Below are 25242 nucleotides of genomic sequence, written 5' to 3' on the forward strand. Positions count from 1 at the left end.
AAAGAAGAAGTTACAGGTCTGTGAGAGCCAGACATCTTGCTTGTTCGTAGGTGACCAAATACTTATTTTCCACCATAATTTGCAAATAAATTCATAAAAAATCCTACAATGTGATTTTCTGGATTTTTTTTCTAATTTTGTCTGTCATAGTTGAAGTGTACCTATGATGAAAATCACAGGCCTCTCTCATCTTTTTAAGTGGGAGAACTTGCACAATTGGTGGCTGACTTAATACTTTTTTGCCCCACTGTATGAGTCCCACTGATCCAGTGTTAAATTAACACTTTTGAGAGTATTGAAAGAAATCCCACTGTCTTCAGTGTAAGAAGTAGACCTCTGGCTGACCAGCATCCTAACGAAAGATGTAAACATCCATAAACAAAGAGGATAGAATGTCCTGCGTGAAGAGAGGGTAATTTGGGTCCCATCATTAGCACAGACTCTTTTATACAAAGTCCTTACAGTTTACCATGTAATTAAATCTTCAGTGTAGCATAAAATGTTGGCAAACATAATTAATTTTCTCAGCCAACATCCTCTCCTCATGAGCGGGCTACGTGCCATAAACCACAGAAAAGGAGGAGTAGAAGACAGAGGAATGATAATAGAGGTATGGCGCGACCGTAGGACAGAGGCAGAGATATAGAAAGAAATCCCAGCTCCTGTGTGTTGTTACTCTCTGCCCCTGAGTTGCCATGGCGACAGGATGCCTGGCAACGGCCATCAGTATCTCTGATTGAGGGAAAGATTAAGACTGAACAGGAAAAGGGCAGAGAAATAAAACAGTAAGAACTGACTGGATGAATACAGAAATGTGAAAAATAAAAACGAGGGAGGGAGTGTGTGAGGGAGAGAGTAATACTTGAGAGGGATAGGCATTTTCTGGGAGGAAAAAATATGCAGAGAAATATTGGGGCAGGGATTTTTGCTATGCCTGATGACTCATCCTGAATTTAATTTAGCTGCTCTATCGATCACGCAATACATCAGTCTGAACCTGTTGTCCTAGAAGTCGATTGAGCTGATATCAAAACGATGTGATTCGTGTAGGTCGGTCTGGCCCAACCCATCGGTTTCTGGGAATAACTGCGAGAAACCGGTAAATTATAAGACACATTTCAGTTGAATGTATTCAGTTGTACAACTGACTGGGCACTCCTATTTCCCTTTCCCTTTCTAATAAATTATTTATATCAACAGCATGACGTGAAATGGAACTGTTAAATTATATGTGAAACATCTAGGAGCTACAACGGCTCAGCCGCGAAGTAGGAGGACACAAGCTCACAGAACGGGACCGACGAGTGATGAAGCTCGTTAAAATTGTCTGTCCTCGGTCGCAGCACTCACAACTGAGTTGCAAACTGCCTCTGGAAGCAACGTCAGCCCAAGAACTGTTCGTTGGGAGCTTCATGAAATGGGTTTCCATGGCCGAGCAGCCGCACACAAGCCTAAACTTGTGCAAAACTCGCCTCCATTGGACTCTCTGGAGTGATGAATCACACTTCACCATCTGGCAGTCCGACGGACTAATCTGGGTTTGGTGGATGACAGGAGAACACTACCCGACCCAATGCATAGGTCAAACTGTAAAGTTTGGTGGAGGAGGAATAATGGTCTGGGACTGTTTTTTCATTGCTTCGGGCTAGGCCCCTTAGTTCCAGTGAAGGAAAATTGTAACGCTACAGCATACATTACATTCTTCACAATTCTCTGCTTCCAACTTTGTGGCAACAGTTTGGGGAAGGCCCATTCCTGTTTCAGCATGATAATGCCACCACAAAGCGAGGTCCACACAGAAATGATTTGTCGAGATTGGTGTGGAAGATCTTGATTGGCCTGCACAGAGCCCTGACCTCAACCCCATCGAATGTCTGGAACACCGACTGCAAGCCAGTCCTAATCGCCCAACATCAGTGCCCGGCCTCACGAATGCTCTTGTAGCTGAATGGAAGCAAGTCCCCGCAGCAATGTTCCAACATCTAGTGGAAAGCCTTCCCAGAAGAGTGGAGGCTGTTATAGCAGTAAAGGGGGGACCAACTCCATATTAATGCCCATGATTTTGGAATGAGATGCTCAAGCAGGTGTCCACATACTTTTGGTCCTGTAGTGTTTTTATTTGATTGATTTATTTTATTTTTTATTTCATCTTTATTTAACCAGGTAGGCCAGTTGAGAACAAGTTGTCACTTACAACTGCGACCTGGCCAAGATAAAGCAAAGCAGTGCGACATAAATAACAATACAGAGTTACACATGGAATAAACAAACGTACAGTTTGTAAGTCGCTCTGGATAAGAGCGTCTGCTAAATGACTTAAATGTAAATACAGTCAATAACATAATAAAAAAAAAGTCTATATACAGTGTGTACAAATGGCGTACGGAGGTAAGGCAATAAATAGGCCATAGTGGCGAAGTAATTACAATTTAACAAACGAACACTGGAGTGATAGATGTGCAGATGATGATGTGCAAGTAGAAATACTGGTGTGCAAAAGAGCAAAAAAATAAATTAAAACAATATGGGGATGAGGTAGGTAGATTGTATGGGCTATTTACAGATGGGCTGTGCACAGCCGCATCGATCAGTTAGCTGCTCGGATAGCTGACGTTTAAAGTTAGTGAGGGAGATAAGTCTCCAACTTCAGTTATTTTTGCAATTTGTTCCAGTCAATGGCAACAGAGAACTGGAAGGAAAGGCGGCCAAATGAGGTGTTGGCTTTGGGGATGACCAGTGAGATATACCTGCTGGAGCGCATGCTACAGGTGTGTGTTGTTATCGTGACAAGTGAGCTGAGATAAGGCGGAGCTTTACCTAGCAAAGACCTATAGATGACCTGGAGCCAGTGGGTTTGGCGACGAATGTGTAGCGAGGGCCAGCCGACGAGAGCATACAGGTCGCAGTGGTGGGTGGTATATGGGGCTTTGGTGACAAATGGATGGCACTGTGATAGACTGCATCCAGTTTGCTGAGTAGTGTTGGAGGCTATTTTGTAAATTACATCGCCGAAGTCGAGGATCGGTAGAATAGTCAGTTTTACGAGGGTATGTTTGGCGGCGTGAGTGAAGGAGGCTTTGTTGCGAAATAGGAAGCCGTATACAGATGTGTACATTGTATACAGATGTCCTAGCCTACCTCTTTCGGGAAATACATTCAATGCAGTATCAGCCATATATTTAGTTAACTAATGATGGGTTATGAATAATAAGCTTCTAACTAGCCTCTGTATCGTGCGCAATTTGCACGCACCTGTGCTCCGCTGGCCTCTCTAGACTAGAATAGCTTGCTGGCATTTTTGCCTTTTCTTATACCAGTAGACAATTTGAAGAGGCATGCAAGCTCTTGTTTTCTGAGTGCAGCCAATAGCACTAACGGGTCGTTTGATAGAAGAGCGAACGCATGACGGCAGTGGTCTATAGCAGTTATTTATTCAGACCCATGACCATTCAATCTTTGTGAAGAGAAGTGAAAGCCGTCTGCATCTAGTCCTATATTATTCAAGCATGTCATTAGAATGATGAAGATGGGCCTCCCGAGTGGCACAGTGGTCTAAGGCACTGCATCGCAGTGCTAGCTGTGCCACTAGAAATCCTGGTTTGAGTCCAGGCTCTGTCGCAGCCATCCATGACCGGGAGACCCATGGGGCAGCACACAATTGGCCCAGCGCCATCCGGGTTAGGGGAGGGTTTGTCCCATCGCACTCTAGTGACTCCTGTGGTGTGCCGGGCTCATGCACGCTGACACAGTCATCAGGTGTACCGTGTTTCCTCCGACACATTGATGTGGCTGGCTTCCGGGTTAAGCCTGTATTGTGTCAAGAAGCAGTGCTGCTTGGATGGGTTATGTTTCGGAGGACGCACGGCTCTCGACCTTCGCCTCTCCCGAGTTTATACAGGAGTTGCAGCCATGAGACAAGACTAACTACCAACTACCAAAAAAAGGGATGATTTTATTTTTTAAGAATGAGGAAGATAAGGACAACGGAACTTATTTAATTTAACTGTTGAGGAATGAATGAGGCAACAATAGAGAAAGAAAGAGGAGGTAGGCTAATAACATTAGGCAAAATATTATGAAAGGCATACAATGCATTCGGAAAGTAGACCCCTTGACTTTTTCCACATTTTGTTTTTCTCATCAATCTACACACAATTCCCCATAATGACTAATCAAAAACAGGTTTGTGTATTAAAAATTAAAAACTGAAATATCAAATGTATAAGTAGACCCTTTAGTCAGTCCTTTGTTGAAGCACCTGTGGCAGCAATTACCACCTTAAGTCTTCTTGGGTATGACGCTACAAGCTTGGCACACCTGTATTTGGGGAGTTTCTCCCATTCTTCTCCACAGATCCTCTCAAGCGTTGTCAGGTTGGATGGGGAGTGTCGCTGCGCAGCTATTTTCAAGTCTTTTCTCAGATGTTCAATCAGGTTTAAGTCCGAGGACTGGCTGGGCCAATCAAGGAAATTCAGAGACTTGTCCCAAAGCCACTACCTGCGTTGTCTTGGCTGTGTGCTTCCTGTCTGAGGTCCTGAGCGCTCTGGAGCAGGTTTTCATCAAGCATCTCTCTCCAGTTTTTGCTTTGTCATTATGGTGTATTGTGTGTAGATTGATGAGGGGAAAAAACGATTTAATCCATTTTAGAATAAGGCTGTAATGTAACAAAATGTGGAAAAAGTCAAGGGGTCTGAAATCTTTCCATATATAGACAGTTGTGTGCCTTTCCAAATCATGTCCAATCAATTGAAATCACCACAGGTGTATTCCAATTAAGTTTGTCGTGGAAGGATCAGAATTTGTTGGTAACATTTGTAAGATGTTTAATATTCATCAAATGTGTGTAAGTTACTTCTCATCAGAATGGTATTTTTGTATAATACTGTGGCGAGGTTACAGTTATCTGTTCTATGTCAAAACTAAGTTGCATGGGCCACTGAGAGGGGAGAGGTCAAAGTGTCATCATGTGTAAACATATATTTTACTCCCTACCTTTCCCATTCTGGGGAAAGGAGGGTTGCAGTGTCTGGAATCATTCTATGCTCCCTCTAATGTTGCTTTTATCTTAACCTATAGCCTCAATCTCCTCTCCGTGAGTTTGTCCAGGAGGTTGTATTTTGAGTTGGTTGTATTTAAATTACAATTTTATATATGCCTGTTGATATGGAGGATTTGGTTTATGGTTCTGGGGTTTGGGAAAGGAGACAAAGCTGAACGATGAATTATGTCTATGCTGTCTGACTATGTGTGTCTTTGCTATTAAAGGAACTCAGTTGCATTGGAAGGGGGCTCTCAGAGAATTCACTGAGAGACACTGAATTTATCTGAGAGTTACAGGATTGTGATAGAGCTCATATAATTAAAGATGGAGTTTTATAACTAACTCTGACTTGTGTGTGTGTGGTTTGCTCCCATGATTTGGTAAATAGAGGAAATTTCCATGACAAGTTGTAGAAAGATCTCAAGTATGATCAATGGGAACAGGATGTACCTGAACTCAAGTTTGAGTCTCATAGCAAAGGGTCTGAAGACTTATGTAAATAAGGTATTTCTGTTTTTTATTTGTAATAAATTAGCAATATTTTCTAAAACCTGTATTTGCAATGTCATTATGGGGTATTGTGTTTAGATTGGGACAAAAAAATATTTAATCCATTGTAGAATAAGGCGGTAACGTAACAATATAATATAATAGGCCCTATTGTATTTAAAAATTAAAATCGAATTTGCCAGCCTATGCTTGTAGACGTAGGCTGGCGTATGCTGCACCAACATATCCTGCACCAGAATTGCATGTTCCCTCAGCTTTATCATGTTTTGAACGAGGTGCATAATACCAGTTCATATAATAAAGTATAATACAATACGGTACAGTAATACAGTTCAAAATGATTAGCCTACTGGAGATTGTGTCATTTATTTACTCAAAACAGCATATACAGTTGTCAGAAGTTTACATACACCTTAGCCAAATACATTGAAACTCAGTTTTTCACAATTCCTGACAAGAAATCCTAGTAAAAATTCCCTGTCTTAGGTCAGTTAGGATCACCACTTTATTTTAAGAATGTGAAATGTCAGAATAATAGTAGAGAGAATTATTTATTTCAGCTATTATTTCTTTCATCACATTCCCAGTTGGTCAGAAGTTTACATACACTCAATTAGAATTCGGTAGCATTGCCTTTAAATTGTTTAACTTGGGTCAAATATTTCGGGTAGCCTTCCACAAGCTTCCCACAATAATTTGGGTGAATGTTGGCCCTTTACTCCTTACAGGGCTGGTGTAACTGAGTCAGGTTTGTAGGCCTCCTTGCTCACACACGGTTTTTCAGTTCTGCCCACAAATTTTCTATGGGATTGAGGTCAGGGCTTTGTGATGGCCAATCCAATACCGTGACTTTGTTGTCCTTAAGCCAGTTTGCCACAACTTTGGAAGTATGCTTGGGATCATTGTCCATTTGGAAGACCCATTTGCGACCAAGCTTTAACCTCCTGACTGATGTCTTGAGATGTTGCTTCCCGGTTCCGGTTCCGGTTGGAGCGAGCGGTCGCATTCGCACTTCGCTCTGCAGGTTGTATAACTTTTTTATAACTTTTTCATTACATTTCATTATAGTACAACGGTTGATTTGTCTAATCTTAGCAATTCTTCTTAGCTAGCTACATAGCCGTCCTTGTATCAGAGATAATTGCATAATTATCGTAGTTCGTCGCCCTAACGTAGCCTTCACTGCTATTCGCCCAGGAGCTAGCTAACGCACACAGATTAGCATCACTGTAGTGCTATTCACTCAACTGTACGACTTGATTAGTTCAGTGTTAACTAGCTACATAGCTGTCTTTGTTTCCAAGATAATTGTGTAGTTTAGTGTGTGTAGCCTTGGAGTGATTATCTTAATTCACTGAGGTTCGCTAGCCAGCTATTTGTCGTCCTTAACGTAGGAGACTCTGCTAGCTAGCCAACAGCTAACTGCTAACAGCTAGCCAACGTCTGCTGTTTTGAATTCAACAACCCGGTCAGGTGGTTTCACATTTTCGTTTCATTGCAGTGCAGCGGTTTGATTTGTTTGATCGTGGCTAGCTGCATAGCCGTCTTTGTTTCAAAGATAATTGTGTAGTCTAGACCGATTCCCTAGGTTAGCTAGCCAGCTATTGTCGTTCTTTTAACTCAGCGTAACGTAAACAACACTGCTAGCTAGCCAGCTAGCCCCCGAATAGCAGCACTGTAGAATTATTACACTCAACGGAATGACTTGATTAGTGTAGTGTCAACAACGCAGCTACTGCCAGCTAGCCTACTTTAGCAGTACTGTATCATTTTAATCATTTTAGTCAATAAGATTCTTGCTACGTAAGCTTAACTTTCTGAACATTCGAGACGTGTAGTCCGCTTGTCATTCAATTTCCTTGCATTAGCGTAGCCTTTTCTGTAGCCTGTCAACTATGTGTCTGTCTATCCCTGTTCTCTCCTCTCTGCACAGACCATACAAACGCTCCACACCGCGTGGCGCGACCACCTAACCTGGTGGTCCCAGCGCGTACGACCCACGTGGAGTTCCAGGTCTCTGGTAGCCTCTGGAACTGCCAATCTGCGGCCAACAAGGCAGAGTTCATCTCAGCCTATGCCTCCCTCCAGTCCCTTGACTTCTTGGCACTGACGGAAACATGGATCACCACAGATAACACTGCTACTCCTACTGCTCTCTCCTCGTCCGCCCACGTGTTCTCGCACACCCGAGAGCTTCTGGTCAGCGGGGTGGTGGCACCGGGATCCTCATCTCTCCCAAGTGGTCTTTCTCTCTTTCTCCCCTTACCCATCTGTCTATTGCCTCCTTTGAATTCCATGCTGTCACAGTTACCAGCCCTTTCAAGCTTAACATCCTTATCATTTATCGCCCTCCAGGTTCCCTCGGAGAGTTCATCAATGAGCTTGATGCCTTGATAAGCTCCTTTCCTGAGGACGGCTCACCTCTCACAGTTCTGGGCGACTTTAACCTCCCCACGTCTACCTTTGACTCATTCCTCTCTGCCTCCTTCTTTCCACTCCTCTCCTCTTTTGACCTCACCCTCTCACCCCTCCCCCTACTCACAAGGCAGGCAATACGCTTGACCTCATCTTTACTAGATGCTGTTCTTCCACTAACCTCATTGCAACTCCCTCCAAGTCTCCGACCACTACCTTGTATCCTTTTCCCTCTCGCTCTCATCCAACACTTCCCACACTGCCCCTACTCGGATGGTATCGCGCCGTCCCAATCTTCGCTCTCTCTCCCCCGCTACTCTCTCCTCTTCCATCCTATCTTCTCTTCCCTCTGCTCAAACTTTCTCCAACCTATCTCCTGATTCTGCCTCCTCAACCCTCCTCTCCTCCCTTACTGCATCCTTTGACTCCCTATGTCCCCTATCCTCCAGGCCGGCTCGGTCCTCCCCTCCCGCTCCGTGGCTCGACGACTCATTGCGAGCTCACAGAACAGGGCTCCGGGCAGCCGAGCGGAAATGGAGGAAAACTCGCCTCCCTGCGGACCTGGCATCCTTTCACTCCCTCCTCTCTACATTTTCCTCCTCTGTCTCTGCTGCTAAAGCCACTTTCTACCATTCTAAATTCCAAGCATCTGCCTCTAACCCTAGGAAGCTCTTTGCCACCTTCTCCTCCCTCCTGAATCCTCCCCCCTCCCTCCTCCCTCTCTGCAGATGACTTCGTCAACCATTTTGAAAAGAAGGTCGATGACATCCGATCCTCGTTTGCTAAGTCAAACGACACCGCTGGTTCTGCTCACTGCCCTACCCTATGCTCTGACCTCTTTCTCCCCTCTCTCTCCAGATGAAATCTCGCGTCTTGTGACGGCCGGCCGCCCAACAACCTGCCCGCTTGACCCTATCCCCTCCTCTCTTCTCCAGACCATTTCCGGAGACCTTCTCCCTTACCTTACCTCGCTCATCAACTCATCCCTGACCGCTGGCTACGTCCCTCCCGTCTTCAAGAGAGCGAGAGTTGCACCCCTTCTGAAAAAACCTACACTCGATCCCTCCGATGTCAACAACTACAGACCAGTATCCCTTCTCTCTTTTCTCTCCAAAACTCTTGAGCGTGCCGTCCTTGGCCAGCTCTACCGCTATCTCTCTCAGAATGACCTTCTTGATCCAAATCAGTCAGGTTTCAAGACTAGTCATTCAACTGAGACTGCTCTTCTCTGTATCACGGAGGCGCTCCGCACTGCTAAAGCTAACTCTCTCTCCTCTGCTCTCATCCTTCTAGACCTATCGGCTGCCTTCGATACTGTGAACCATCAGATCCTCCTCTCCACCCTCTCCGAGTTGGGCATCTCCGGCGCGGCCCACGCTTGGATTGCGTCCTACCTGACAGGTCGCTCCTACCAGGTGGCGTGGCGAGAATCTGTCTCCTCACCACGCGCTCTCACCACTGGTGTCCCCCAGGGCTCTGTTCTAGGCCCTCTCTTATTCTCGCTATACACCAAGTCACTTGGCTCTGTCATAACCTCACATGGTCTCTCCTATCATTGCTATGCAGACGACACACAATTAATCTTCTCCTTTCCCCCTTCTGATGACCAGGTGGCGAATCGCATCTCTGCATGTCTGGCAGACATATCAGTGTGGATGACGGATCACCACCTCAAGCTGAACCTCAGCAAGACGGAGCTCCTCTTCCTCCCGGGAAGGACTGCCCGTTCCATGATCTCGCCATCACGGTTGACAACTCCATTGTGTCCTCCTCCCAGAGCGCTAAGAACCTTGGCGTGATCCTGGACAACACCCTGACGTTCTCAACTAACATCAAGGCGGTGTCCCGTTCCTGTAGGTTCATGCTCTACAACATCCGCAGAGTACGACCCTGCCTCACACAGGAAGCGGCGCAGGTCCTAATCCAGGCACTTGTCATCTCCCGTCTTGATTACTGCAACTCGCTGTTGGCTGGGCTCCCTGCCTGTGCCATTAAACCCCTACAACTCATCCAGAACGCCGCAGCCCGTCTGGTGTTCAACCTTCCCAAGTTCTCTCCACGTCACCCCGCTCCTCCGCTCTCCACTGGCTTCCAGTTGAAGCTCGCATCCGCTACAAGACCATGGTGCTCGCCTACGGAGCTGTGAGGAACGGCACCTCAGTACCTCAGGCTCTGATCAGGCCCTACACCCAAACAAGGGCACTGCGTTCATCCACCTCTGGCCTGCTCGCCTCCCTACCACTGAGGAAGTACAGTTCCCGCTCAGCCCAGTCAAAACTGTTCGCTGCTCTGGCCCCCCAATGGTGGAACAAACTCCCTCACGACGCCAGGACAGCGGAGTCAATCACCACCTTCCGGAGACACCTGAAACCCCACCTCTTCAAGGAATACCTAGGATAGGGTAAGTAAGGGTAAGTAATCCTTCTCACCCCCCTTCTCCCCCCCCCCCAACAAGATTTAGATGCAAGTGGCTGTTCCACTGGTTGTCATAAGGTGTATGCACCAATTTGTAAGTCGCTCTGGATAAGAGCGTCTGCTAAATGACTTAAATGTAAATGTAAATGTATATCCACATAGTTTTCCTGCCTCATGATTTGATTTATTTTGTGAAGTGCACTCGTCCCTCCTGCAGCAAAGCAGCCCCCCAACATGATGCTGTCACCCCCGTGCTTCATGGATGGGATGGTGTTCTTCGGCTTGCAAGCATCCCCCTTTTTCCTCCAAGCATAACAATGGTCATTATGACCAAACAGTTCTATTTTGTTTCATCAGACCAGAGGACATTTCTCCAAAAAGTACGATCTTTGTCCCCATGTACAGTTGCACACCGTAGTCTGGCTTTTTTTATGGCGGTTTTGGAGCAGTCGATATAGGACTCGCTTTACTGTGGATATAGACACTTTTGTACCTGTTTCCTCCAGCATCTTCACAAGGTCCTTTGCTGTTGTTCTGGGATTGATTTGCACTTTTCACACCAAAGTGTATCTAGGAGACAGAACGCATCTCCTTCCTGGCGGTATGATAGCTGCGTACAGATGAATGTGGTACCTTCAGGCGTTTGGAAATTGCTCCCAAGGATGAACCAGACTTGGCTGATTTCTTTAGATTTTCCCATGATGTCAAGCAAAGAGGCACTGAGTTTGAAGGTAGGCCTTGAAATACATCCACCGATACACCACCAATTGATGTCAATTAGCCCATCAGAACCTTCTAAAGCCATGACATCATTTTGTGGAATTTTCCAAGCTGTTTAAAGGCACAGTCAACTTAGTGTATGCAAATGTGTGACCCACTGGAATTGTGATACAGTTAATTATAAGTGAAATAATCTGTCTGTAAACAATTGTTGGGAAAATTACTTGTGTCATGCACAAAGTAGATGTCCTAACCGACGTGCCAAAACTATAGTTTGTTAATTAACAAGAAATTTGTGGAGTGGTTGAAAAAATAGTTTTAATGACTACAACCTAACTGTATGTAAACTTCCGACTTCAACTGTAGCTAGCGACATCTATGGGCCTTTATGTTTTTCTATCGTGCTTAAAAATGTAGTTTCCTTTATGTCATATATGTATTGGATAACGATACAATCTTTTTGGCTTTTTTAGGCTTGGGCACATAAAATGTCTTTAATGTATGGACCATCAGGCTTGAATTTTCTAACAAAATTCTAATCCAATACAGACATAGGCTATTTCCTGTATATGCTTTATATGTTTTTGGGGCGAAATACCGAGTTACCCGGGAGAAAAGTCGTTTTTTTCTCTGGATGGAACATTTGTAAAACACAGGGAAAATATTCAACCCTATCATGCACCCTTAGCCAATGCTATCTCTCTCTGTCTCGCTGTCTCTTTTGTCTCTCTCTCTCTCTCTCTCTCTCTCTCTCTCTCTCTCTCTCTCTCTCTCTCTCTCTCTCTCTCTCTCTCTCTCTCTCTCTCTCTCTCTCTCTCTCTCTCTCTCTCTCTCTCTCTCTCTCTCTCTCTCTCTCTCTCTCTCTCTCTCTCTCTCTCTCTCTCTCTCTCTCTCTCTCTCTCTCTCTCTCTCTCTCTCTCTCTCTCTCTCTCTTCATTTTGCTTTAGTCATTGTCTCCTTCACCGCAGACATGCATCCAATCTCTATGTTATAATTACGACACAGCCATATGCTGCAAGCTGCCCTTCACCTGTGTTTCTGTCACCTTTAGATCTAATCATAGCTCTTTAGAAGGGATAGCAGGAGACTTGTCCTATCAGGCAAAGTTCATGTCGGTGTCGGGAAGAACTCTGCCAAGCTACAGAGTGTTCTATTTTGTTGCTTGAATTGCTAACTTCTCTGTTCACTTCAGGTATGGTTCTATAAGTGGAAACACACATCATTGAAAGGTCATATTGACAGTTTACTGTGACGAATAGTCATATCTGATATGAACGTCCAATTAGATGTTATTATATTACGTGTGTCAGACGAGCTCTTCACAGCTGAGAGGATGTAGCTTAGTGGTAGAGCGCATGCTTTGCATGTATGAGGCCCCGGGTTCAATCATTGACATTGAGCTGCCAATCTCAGCTGGCAATTTTACAGGGCAAACAGGTAGTCTAATGCTTACAGCATTGGGCCAGTAACTGAAAGGTTGCAACTTCTCATCCCTGAGCTGACATTATGAAAAATCTATCGACGTGCCCTTGAGCAAGGCATTTAAATTTGATTGCTCCAGGGTTGCTGTTGATAATGGCAGACCCTGGCTGTGTCTCGGGGAGATTGTGGATACGCAAAAAAAAAAACATAAATAATAGAACAAATATAAGCACCCACCAAATGACTATTTTCTTTATAAGCACTCAATATATAACTTCACAAGTGATAGATGCCTTCAATAGAAAGAATAAATAGCTCAAAAAGAGTTCATCATTCCATGATTTAATTATAGGTTATTTTATCAACAAAGAAAGACGTTGCTACCGACAGATGTCTGTAAATTGTCAAAAAGGGAAAATAATAATCGTAATAAACCGAGGTCTCTTTTATACTCGAGCAATATTAATGAGAGTTTCTGATGTTTCGGATTGTATTTGTTATAAATATGAACAATTTACACATATTAAGAATGCGCGGCTGACCCTTTCCGTAGTCGTTCTAGGCTTACAAAAAAATGAATCAGATGAATGTACATCTCCGTCGTTAATGAACGAGCGCAGGACAGAACATGATTTACATCTCACGTCTGTCACTTGAAGTAAAATGCACTGTCTGACTAGACCTTTTTCTTAGAAAGCTAATTGCATTGGTTTTCATTTCTCATTTCTAGCATTGGTTTTCATTTCTCATCTCTACTGTCCTGTAGCGGTTTAAGTGCTAAGCCCAAGGACACTCAACAACCTCCTCTAGTTGCATTTGCACACCACTCAAGTCTCCAAATATGGCGTCACATATATGCCATGGTTTATTCATGGTAGTAAGACTGTGTACAGGAGAACAGATCGGTCTCTCGGTATTGGATGTTTCAAGTTAAAATTCATTCAGTCCAACACTCATTCACTAGCAAGTGATTCAGCTTGTAGCTTGTTCAATTATTTTCAATATCAACCTTGATGCTGAACTTTAGCTTGGCATTGACATATAGATCGTGAGAGAAAAAAATTTGCATCATCCGCTACTACTGAGATGTCTAAGAACATCGGGAAAGAGCTCACTGTGACAGACAGACTCACCCTTTCCAAAATTATGTGGGACATTGTTGCGTTAGCATCCACAATGATTGTGGCAGTCTTATCATCGCGGATCTCCTTGAGAAGGGGTGTGGGATCCTGGCTGTCATCCAGCATGCGAACCGATAGTGTCTCCTTGGAGATGAGGAACTGGCGTAACAGTCTCTCCAGATTTAATAAGCCTGCGGGGACAGGGACGAAGACAGTGATATTATTATGAGCAGGTAGACAGTTAATCTCCTAAAGGTAATGAATTTCTGGGTATTAAAGTCACATTTCTGAGAACTAGCACTCAATTGAATGAGTTAAAAATACAAAGACATTATTTCGAGTGAGAAACAACATATTCATAAAAATAAAAATAACAATGGATATTTTCAACCGGTCTCTGACGAGACATGACAATATGTGCTTTTTTCGCTCGATAAACAAAAAGTAAATTTTTATGCCTTGTTTGTCAATAACACGGTCATTAAAATCCTTAACACCTAAAATAATTTATATGATGACCTGTAATAACGTCTAATTGTAAAGAAATGAATTGCTAGGTGCTATTCTTAAACACCACCTCCAGCATTTAGTTCCCAGGACCGCATTAAAGAGATTGGATATTGGTTCATTATAAGTGAAATATTTATTTTTGATATAATCCCTTCGCTGGTGGTTTTTCCGCTTTTACTTATGTTATACAGTTGAAGTCGTAAGTTTACATACACCTTAGCCAAATACATTTAAACTCCGTTTTTCACAATTCCTGACATTTAATCCTAGTAAAAATTCCCTGTCTTAGTTAGGATCACCATTTTATTTTAAGAATGTGAACTGTCAGAATAATAGGTTTTATTTCTTTCATCACATTCCCAGTAGGTCAGAAGTTTACATACACTCAATTAGTATTTGGTAGCAATGCCTTTCAATTGTTTAACTTGGGTCAAATGTTTCAGGTAGCCTTCCACAAGCTTCTCACAATAAGTTGGTTGAATTTTGGCACATTCCTCCTGACAGGGCTGGTGTAACTGCGTCAGGTTAGTAGGCCTCCTTGCTCGCACACGCTTTTTCAGTTCTGCCCACAAATGTTCTATAGGATGAGGTCAGGGCTTTGTGATGGCCACTCCAATACCTTGTCTTTGTTGTCCTTAAGACATTTTGCCACAACTTTGGATATATGCTTGGTTTCATTGTCCATTTGGAAGACCCATTTGTGACCAAGCTTTAATTTCTTGACTGATGTCTTGAGATGTTGCTTCAATATATCCACATAATTTTCCATCTTCATGATGACATCTATTTTGTGAAGTGCACCAGTCCCTCCTGCAGCAAAGCACCCCCACAACATGATGCTGCCACCCCCGTGCTTCATGGATGGGATGGTGTCCTTCGGCTTTGGTCTCCTCCAAAAATAACAATGGTCATTATGGCCAAACAGGTCTATTTTGTTTCATCAGACCAGAGGACATTTCCCCCAAAAGTATGATCTTTGTCCCCATGTGCAGTTGCAAACCGTAGTCTGGCTTTTTTTATGGCGGTTTTGGAGCAGTGGCTTCTTCCTTGCTGAGTGGCCTTTCAGATTATGTTGAGATAGGACTCGTTTTACTGTGGATATAGATACTTTTGTACCTGTTTCCTCCAGAATCTTCACAAGGTCCTTTGCTGTTGTTCTGGGATTGATTTGCACTTTTCACACCAAAGTATATTAATCTCTAGGAGACAGAACGCATCTCTTTCCTGAGCGGTATGACGGCCGCGTGGTCCCATGGTGTTTATTCTTGCGTACTATTGTTTGTACAGATGATGAACCAGACTTGTGGAGGTCTACAATTCTTTTTCTGAGGTCTTGGCTGATTTCTTTAGATTTTCCCATGATGTCAAGCAAAGAGGCACTGCGTTTGAAGGTAGGGCTTGAAATACATCCACAGGTACACCTCCAATTGACTCAAATTATGTCAATTAGCCTATCAGAAGCTTCTAAAGGCATGACATAATTTTCAGGAATTTTCCAAGCTGTTTAAAGGCACAGTCAACTTAGTGTATGTAAACTTCTGACCGACTGGAATTGTGATGCAGTGAATTATACGTGAAATAATCTGTCTGGAAACAATTGTTGGAAAAATGACTTGTGTCATGCACAAAGTAGATGTCCTAACTACCTTGTCAACACGATAGTTTGCTAACAAGACATTTGTGGAGTGGTTGAAAAACGAGTTTTAATGACTCCAACCTATGTGCATGTAAACGTCCGACTTCAACTGTATGTCTTTCCAGTGGCACTTGACTGAAACTATGCATTCATGGGAGTCAAGACATACAATATATTACATTACAACTGAGACCAGCATTGATTATAGTAAAAAAAAAAACATTTACACATAATCAATGTTTTCTTCTTTTGGTTACATGCAGCAGCAGCTGCTCTTAAAGCACTATGTGTCCCAACTCATTGAATCCTAATGCCTTCAACGGTTTGTCTAGAAACGCAAATCATCAGCAATGACGCCTGTCTGCTCTGAGACTATCAGCTCTGTTACCTGTTGAGTTACTCAGCATATCTGTGATGAGGCTTAAAAACCTGCTCAATCTCCATTGCCTGTTTGCATGGCATCACATGCAAATTTCACATTTCGTACATTACACTAGACCGCACACTTCGCTGCTCAATGTCCACAGCAGGAGTTGCCCCTCCTATCGTTCCCTTTCATTCAGCCAGTGGAGAGGCAATCTCAGGAGAGACCCGTTTAGTGTTCAGTCTGTGCACGATTCAAAGCAACGGGCGTGTACATTTTCATTTCACAATCTCTTTTGTGGCCCTGACCTATGTGGCACCTATTCTGGCAGCCATGTCGCTTCCACGTTTCAGGCTGTTGAACCCATGCTAGAACATCATTATGCTAAAACGGGGAGGCACTGTTTCTCGGTTAGCCGTGGAAAAAAGGGAGACCCTGGAAGTTTAGAAGACGTGTGAAGTCTGTTTTCTTTGTGGAGGCTGTGCTGCTGCTGCCTGCAGCGGTCGGTGTGTGATATTGCCATGTGGTGTGCCTCATTAACACGGGCCACACATACTGTAGCTCTGCCTGACGCTGCCTCTCAGGCAGACAGATAAAGGCAGGGCCTGCCACTCAGTCTGGGCAGCCAGTCACTTCCCCCTTTCGCAGGCCGTCACATTTCACTGGGCTCTCACAAAGCCCCGGCTCTCATCTACCTTCCTGCACTCAGTGCCTCTATGCAAATACACTGCTCAGCCAGGACCAATGACAGGTTCATGCCAGTGTCACAGCTCCCAACTGGCTGCACCCTAGTCTGTTGAACTGGGCTGCTGGACTCCTGCGGTCTGGGAACCCTGTACTGTACAACCAAATGGGTGCAGTCTGCAGAATTTCATGGCATTTCACAGGGAAAGATGGATCTACTTTTTAAACAGGCCGAACCTAAATGACTATGATAAATCGGGTGATACAATCGATTGACGGGCGGATGGAAGAGAGTTAAATTGCTTCAATGTAGTTTTCCCTCCAGGCCAGCAGCATTCGTTAACTAGAGTGCTTGGGATAGGACATGCGCTAATGTCTAGGCATTCGTAGCGTGTCAGTACATGAACTTATCCTAATCTGAATATAACCACACAGGTCAAAAAGTCGATAGTCTATCACTCTCTCTTATATATACAGTTCAGCGTGTCAGTAGATCTTGTTAATGGACAAGGACGGGGAGTTTGTGATGTTGTGGGTCTGAGTGATCCTTTCTCATCATTCCCCGTTGAAAGGGAACTTTCTTTCATCCTGGTAGACGAGCAGACAGCCGACCAGGGCTCTCCTCTGCTTTGTTCTCATTAGACACCAAAGCGAGAAAAAAGATAAAGAGAAGACCCCCCTCCAGAACCACACATCAAAATCCCATTACACTGCGTATTGAATCAAATTAATGTCTCTGGGCAGGGAAAAGGAAGGGGAAACATAGAAAAACCAGGGAGAGCCAATGGGAGGAAGCTCACTCTCATCCCTCTGTTTAAGAGCATTTGGTGGAGCCATCTTTTCTCCACAGTTTCCTCACTCACTGCTCTCTGTCAGTAGGGAGGAAGTGCAACAGAACTGACAGCGCAGCAACTATTTATTCTGATGGGGACATTTACGGTGGGCTGACGTCCTCTGTTACTGGAGCTGTAAATATATCATAATCCGTATTGAAACTTTCTTTGAATGTCATCACGTCGGGAGGATTGCTCAGCTTGATCCCCGGACAACAAACAACAAAAAGTCATTGCCGCTACCAGCTAAATCATTTCATCACCCCAGTTAACCGGTCTGTCTTCCCAAAGAGTGTATTGATCCAGCTCTCTCTGGAGACAGAGACATTCTTGATCAACTTTAATTACAGGTTACTCATGACATTTTCAGAGCAGCGAGTCGTATCGTTGAGCAAACATATCCTATAATTGTTCCGCTCCAAGGAGACACAAATGTCTACCTTGACAGTTGTGTGCCTTTAAAACCTGTTGATGAGTCTATCTTCTCTCAATAAAAAAAAACATAATGAGTTGGTTGCCGAGGTGCATGTCATCAGAGAAGTCAATTCAGGTGTTTTTAACATTCAAAAGGTACTACTATTTGCTTTTCTTCCAGCTCATTCAATTCAGACGATAAAATGCTACGTTAGGTGATAGCGGATTCATAACATAAGCTGTATTGTTGACCAGGATGCCCTCCCCTCCCCAAGAAGTAGAGTGTGGGTGATCGGTCCCCTCCCACCCTCCTGCTACCCGCCAGCTGACCTCCCATGCACAAATCTCCCTGTTAACAAAGTGCTCCACTTTCCCACACAGTCCTCCTCCACCCCTGCGGCTAGGCTCTCTATGTCCAACTGTACTACTCCATGAGTGCGGTGAATCCACACACAACCACATGGCCATCGATAGCGGTAGGCAGGTTAGCTAGATCAATGGGTTTCCTTCTTTGCGCTACCTGTGCCTTTGGGTGGGCCTCTCTCTCTGTCTCTCTCTCTCTCCCTCTCTTGCTCTCTCTCTCAGCCAGGAAGCCAGGGTCAGGCTGGGAAATATTCATGGCTCGGCCACGCTCTATTAGGCTGTCACCGGCCGCGGTGATTAATGAGCCCAGCGTCGACCGTCTTGGGGCCTCTGCCAGCCAGCAAACGGTACCGTGGCTATTGCTACAACAGCACATTGCAGAGCCCAAGACATCACGGGTATTTTACAGTGGCGCTGCAGAAGGGTCACATGGCAGAGCAATCACTCTGCCTCCGCTCCCCACGTGTAATTCCAGTAGTAAGGTTAGATTCAATCAGCTAAAGTGACTAGCATCCTTGTCATTGACGAGGAAGGGAAGGGCCATGCTCCCCATGCCTTATCGATTCCCCCTTGGCCCACACGGACACAGACAGGAGCTCAGACAGAGACATACAAAAAGGAAACCGCCATAATAAAGTTTGAGGTTTCTGTCTCACACAACTGTAGATGGTGAGATCGCCGCCCTTCATGGATATGTCGATAATTCACAGCATTTCACTCTTGCGAGGCACGGAACTGTCATGTGTCTTTGGGATAATTACCAACATCGTTTGATGAGCTCTCAAATGAACGACAGATTGAAAGGAGCACGCTTAAACACCCAGTGGAAAATAGCAACTAATTATCTAGTTTTGACACGGGCAGTCATTGTCAAGAATCAAAGTCCATGCAGTTCTGAGTCACTAATGTCTTTAGCCTTTGGTGGGCGTTTAATTTTCCTTCTTCCCTCTTTTCTTCCTTGTTATCTGTTTCTCGGGTAACACCTCAGTCTAACTGGCTTGGATGAGCACAAACGTCAACCATTCTTTTCTGAAGTTGGTTGGGAGAGTTGAATGAGGGGTGGGGTTGATGGTGGGGAGAGAGTGGGCTGGGGGGCTCGTGCCAGCTGAGAGCACCTCGGCTCTAATCGAGAGCAGAAATCCAGTCCGCCACACTTCAAAGCCTTAAGCTGATTAAGGTGAAAGTTGGCCTGTAGCAGATGACATCAATGTGACTTTGTACGGGCACTTGTAATTACTGATTCCTGTACGGAGAAGGGAGGAAACAGACTGGGATTTAATCTTCCATACTTATTGTCACACTGGAATAAAAGAGAAAGATGCATTAATGGCCTATGTGAAAAGCAAAGTAATTTGCCTGTGTTTTGCCAGATGATGACTCATTGGGGGGGGAAGAATTATGCAAGAATAAATGCATTTGGGTTATACATAGGCTTGAGTGTGGGTGTATCCACTGAAGGGTGATTCTGATTGACGGTAGGTGGGGGTGGTACCTCCTGTATAAACACAATGCTCAATGGCCAATGCAGACATCGGATTGACCATGCAGCGCAAAGCAGCCCTCTCTCCCACCAATTGTGCACATGCATGTTTCATTACCTCATCGTGTGAATTGTTTGCATTTGATTGTTAGTGTGGCCTATTTCAATTCCCCATTACATATATCACCAGTAGTATATTTACCATTAATTCCTATAATTTCTAATCTTTGTTTGGTTATGATCATTTCTGTTTAATGCATTCAATGTATTATTATTCCAGTCTTACCGTTCTCATTGTTGGAGTGGACACATTGTTTGCAGAGCGCACAACCTATGCTACACTTGTGAGAAACACGTTTTAGTTTACATCATTACATTTAGGAGTTTGGTCAATTCAATTTTAGTCATCGTCTTTTATTTGTAGTGCTCCTGTCAATGTTGGGGACGCGCACCTGATTACGCATAGACGTATACAGGCCTATAAGCTACCTGGCCTGCGTGCAAATGTGAGCGTATAAATGTGACCATTTGGGGATCTGATAGTAATTCTGATTGGCTTAATGCACCATCCCTAATGAGCAGCGCAGCTTCTCAAAGTACGTTTTTTCCCCCCACCTCCAACAGTCTGTTTTTACAACATATGAGAAATCTTTCCAGCTCTCTCTCTTTTGATAACCACTCAGAGTGAAAGGGAAAATGTCATTCTCTGATCCAGTGGAAACGTCATAAAATATGCCTACCCACCCGATTACTTCTTATCAGCGCTTGACTTGGACTGAAACAGATTCCGGAACTCATTTTGGGTGCTGGTACTGTTTATATTTATACTCCACAATATTTTTGAGGTACAGACTGGGGCGAAGGTTCACCTTCTAACAGGTCGACGACCCTAAGCACACAGCCAAGACAATGCAGGAGTGGATTTCGGGACAAGTCTCTGAATGTCCTTGAGTGGTCGAGCCAGAGCTCGGACTTGAACCCGATCGAACGTCTCTGGAGAGACCTGAAAATAGCTGTGCAGCAACACTCCCCATCCAACCTGACAGAGCTTGAGAGGATCTGCAGAGAAGAATGGGAGAAACTCCCCAAATACAGGTGTGCCAAGCTTGTAGAGTCATACCCAAGAAGACTCAAGTCTGTAATCACCATATAAGGGGCTTCAACAAAGTACTGATTAAAGGGTCTGAATACTTATGTAAATGTGATATTTGATTTGTTTTTTTTGTAATAAATTTGCCTGATTTTGCTTTGTCATTATGGGGTATTGTGTGTAGATTGATGAGGGGGAAAATGGTTTAATCAATTAAAGAATAAGGCTGTAACGTAACAAAATGTGGAAAAAGTAAAGGGGTCTGATCACTTTTCAAATGCACTGTATGGAACAAAACACCTTTAAAAGTGTCGACTAATCGATTGGTTGAAAGAACAAATGACTTTCGGAGTGTCAAGATTTCTTTAGTCGTGGCCAGCCCTAGTGCATATGCACATGCATGAATATGCACCCGTGTGTGCAAGCTCACGTGTGTGCACATGCAAAAGGAATGTGTGTATATGGTACAAATAGCAACAAACATCTAGTGGTGCGTGACCCACTCACAGTCGGCCTGGGCACAGATGAGGCAGGCTGTAGTGCTGTTGAAAAAGGTGAGCAGGCCAGCCACGGCCAGGCTGATGTCTGTGTTGGTGGGGCGCAGGTCTAGGGTGGTGAAGCGGGGGAACTGAACCTTCAGAATGTCCTCAGGGGCCACTTTCACATAGGGCACCTACACACAGAGAGAGAGAGAGAAGGTTCTGGATGAATAATTAAAGTACCAAAGGCATGTCTACAAAGAGATCAAGAGTTTTTAAAGCACCGTTAGCTCTTGCTGTATGTGAATATGGTGTAAACATACAGCATGATTCTGACAAAACCAAAGCATTGCTAGAGGAGATGTTTGTTGAGCAGTTCCAATACTTTGGCAAGGAGGCATGCAAAGTACAAAAAAAACAAGTGTTCATTATATTCTCATCAGGCTAAATAGAACCATCTTATATCTGACTAATAAAACAAATTAGAATAATTCACTCCCTCACAGATGCCTAACTAACTAACTAACTAACTAACTAACTAACTAACTAACTAACTATAGCTCCTGGGCTCAATTAAATAAAGAACAGTTAATACACTGAGTGTACAAAACATTAAGAACAGCATCCCCCCTTTTGCCCTCAGAACAGCCTCAATTCGTCTTTACAAGGTGATGAAAGCGTTCCACGGGTATGCTGGCCCATGTTGACGCTAATTCTTCCCACAGCTTTGTCAAGTTGGCTGGATGTCCTTTGGGTGGTGGACCATTCAGTTGAAACACACGGGAAACTGATGAGCGTAAAAAACCCAGCAGCGTTGTTCTTAATGTTGTGTACACTCAGGGTATATTGAGTGTGGAGAAAAGTAGACCAGTGACGTCAAAGAAATGAGTCCCAAGCGTTAAGTTAAAAACACAAAACTCCGATAAGAATCTGTCGGAGACTAAAAATCTCCTATCACGAAAACTTCCTGAAACGTTCAGGGATGTTTAGCAAATGATTGGGCGTCTGTTTTCACAGCTGGTGTATGATGTGTTGAATAAATCGCAGCCGTTTGTTCAGTGTCCCTGCTGTGGATCCAGTCACAACAAGTCTTCAGTTCTGTAAGAGGATAAACACAAATGTGCAGAGAGACTATGGAGATGCTTTGTAAGTCCAACCCCCCCCCTCGCTCTCATCTTCCAAAGTTATGGCAAACATAGCTTACACCTGTACCCTACCTGCAAAAGAAAACTAAATTGCAAACTCCCCCTACTATCTCTGTCCCCACTTGCTCCTGTCTTCCAGAAGCGATAGAATCCATCTCTCTTTTTTGCTCCTGTCTTCCAGAAGCGATAGAATCCATCTCTCTTTTCATTCGCTATCTACTGAGGTGTGGATGGATGCACCCGGGCTGATGGCAGCAGGCTGTGGGGCGTCTGGGAACACAATACGGCGGGTGATTCGGTGGCTAGCGAATGGGGGCAACTCAGTGGGCTTGAAGGGGAACCCGGAAGGATGCCACAAGAGAAGCCTCTTCATCACAGCAGATTGCCTGCCTGCGCAGTGCCGCATGCCCATACATCGCTCTCTCTATGCCCCTGTATCCCCAATTGGTTTTCAATCCCTGCCCATCAGGGTGTAATGGAGTCCCCGGGAAGAATGGATGGATGGAGCACCATCTTTTCCTGACAGGCGGCGGCTGTGGTGGCAAAAAATGTGATTCTCTCCTCCTGAGGAGCTGTGAAACATGGATAATAGCCGAGCCACACTGGGGAAATGCAACCACTCCACAACTCCCCACTCCTCCATCCCCTCTGCCCTTCCAAGATCCCTTCTCGCTCTCGCAGCACGGACCACAGAGTGTTATCGTTGTGCCCCTTTCTGTTCGAGAGGCTTTCTGCTCTGGTAGCTTTGCTGTGAGGCAGTGGGGTTTGAAGAGAAGAGAGAAGACATCCATTGGCCCATTGGTGAATACTTTTAGTGATATGTTGGCTCAATGAAGGAATTATTTGTCGACCAAAGCATGAGACCACCGCAAAGAGGCCTGCTAAACTGACATAAGGCTAGCTCTTCGGTGATCAGTATGAATAAAACATTGGATCAGAGTACAAAATATAAATGCTTCAGGAAGAAAAAGGATCATCTTTGGTTTCAGTGAGCTCATAGAAGAAGTTTAACTCATAGAACAAATCAAATGTTCAAACAGTTAATTGAGAGGTGTTCATCGTCAGGAACAACAATGCAGATGAAATAGAAGTTCTGCACAAACTATGACGGCGACCGCCACCGAGACAATGTTGTAATGTCAAGGGTTCCTGTCTGGGAGACGGGGGAGCTCGTGCAGGGGGTAAAGTGAGTCATGATCACCCTGCTTTGATGAGTCATTTTCCTCCATGTAACCTCCTCCTCCAGTTGGCTCTGTAAAAACCTCTTAACGTCACTCCATTATTGCGGGGACGACCTTTTCAAACAAACTTCCGTAAAACAGGTATATAGATAGCACTCTTACTGCCGTCTTACTGACAAAGGTTTCATACGCAAATAAATCACATTGACCCATATTGATATATATGACTGTTTCGGGAATAATAGGATATTATGCAGTGAAATAGCCTGTATACAAGTACCATCCTCTGACAGATAATTCACCGCATGCAATCGCATGACACTTAAACCCCAATACGTCTCTCAGAGCGTGGTCTATGCGGCAGTCATATACAGTACTGTCTGGAGAGGTGGAGACTGAGGGGAAGGTTGCTTGTGTATTAGAGATGCAATTTCTGGTTGTGTGTGTTGAGTGTGTGCTCCTGCCGTGTGACAGTGGCTGTCAGTGAGCGCAGACAAAGAGAGGCCTGGCAGCTGTTTAATGAGAGAGATCCGCACAGGACACTGAAGTGAGACAGCGAGCCAGAGAGCAGGGCTAACTAGCAAACCTGGCGCTATCCACAGGTGCGATGGGAACACACTGGAACACCTGCGTTATGCACCATGAACACCTTAATATTGCTACCGTATCACAAACATGGCCTTGCCCCTGACTGGTTGGTGCCGCATTCACACACACGACTCCTCTATTACAGTGGATTAATTGTGGCATCCCCATAGATCAGGATTGTTATTTTCAATGGTTACGACAGGTGTCATAATGCCGGGAGGAGACGGGAGTGACTACATCCTTTGGGCTGTTTACGTGGATAGTCATGCCCTTGGTTAATTTTGTGATGCTTGGTCATTTTGTGATGCTTGGTGACCTCACCCGCAATCATTTACTCATCTATCTTGATGCCATTATTGTCTTCTGAAAAGACTGGTAATGCTATATAAGCCTGATGATGCATTGCTCACGTACAGTACAACCACAGCCCCCTAACTCCTGAACCAAGCTAAAGCAAAACACGAAAATGCATATGTCGGTTATGGCGTTCTGAGAATACGCCCGTTTTTTTTTATTTATTGTTGGGCTACTTTGTTGTCACCTAAAACAATGTTCTTGTTCCACAAAAAGGACGGATAAAAACAATATTTTTGGTTGAGGTGATCTCCAAATCAAATCAAATTTAATTAGTCACATGCGCCAAATAGAACAAGTGTAGAGCTTACAGTGAAATGCTTACTTACAAGCCCTTAACCAATGATGCAGTTAAGAAAAATACACAACAAAACAATTTGAAATGAAAGAAACAAATAATTAAAGAGCAGCGGTAAAATAACAATAGCGAAGCTATATACAGGGGGTACCGGTACAGAGTCAATCAATGTGCAGGGG

General features: G+C 44.3%; 1 protein-coding gene across 5 annotated transcripts in view; it reads right to left on the bottom strand.

Moving 5' to 3' along the window:
- LOC118386320 (glutamate receptor ionotropic, kainate 4-like) overlaps positions 1 to 25242 on the bottom strand; it is a 440995-nt gene that overhangs the window by 102731 nt on the left and 313022 nt on the right. For all 5 annotated transcript variants that reach the window (XM_052525982.1, XM_052525992.1, XM_052525998.1 and 2 more), the window contains 2 exons: positions 21526 to 21691; positions 13657 to 13835 (listed from right to left, as the gene is read on the bottom strand). In XM_052525982.1, coding sequence (XP_052381942.1) covers positions 13657 to 13835; positions 21526 to 21691 — 345 coding nt within the window. The remainder of the gene's footprint in view (positions 1 to 13656; positions 13836 to 21525; positions 21692 to 25242) is intronic.

This window comes from Oncorhynchus keta, chromosome 1 (genome assembly GCF_023373465.1).
Source record: "Oncorhynchus keta strain PuntledgeMale-10-30-2019 chromosome 1, Oket_V2, whole genome shotgun sequence".
NCBI lineage: Eukaryota > Metazoa > Chordata > Actinopteri > Salmoniformes > Salmonidae > Oncorhynchus > Oncorhynchus keta.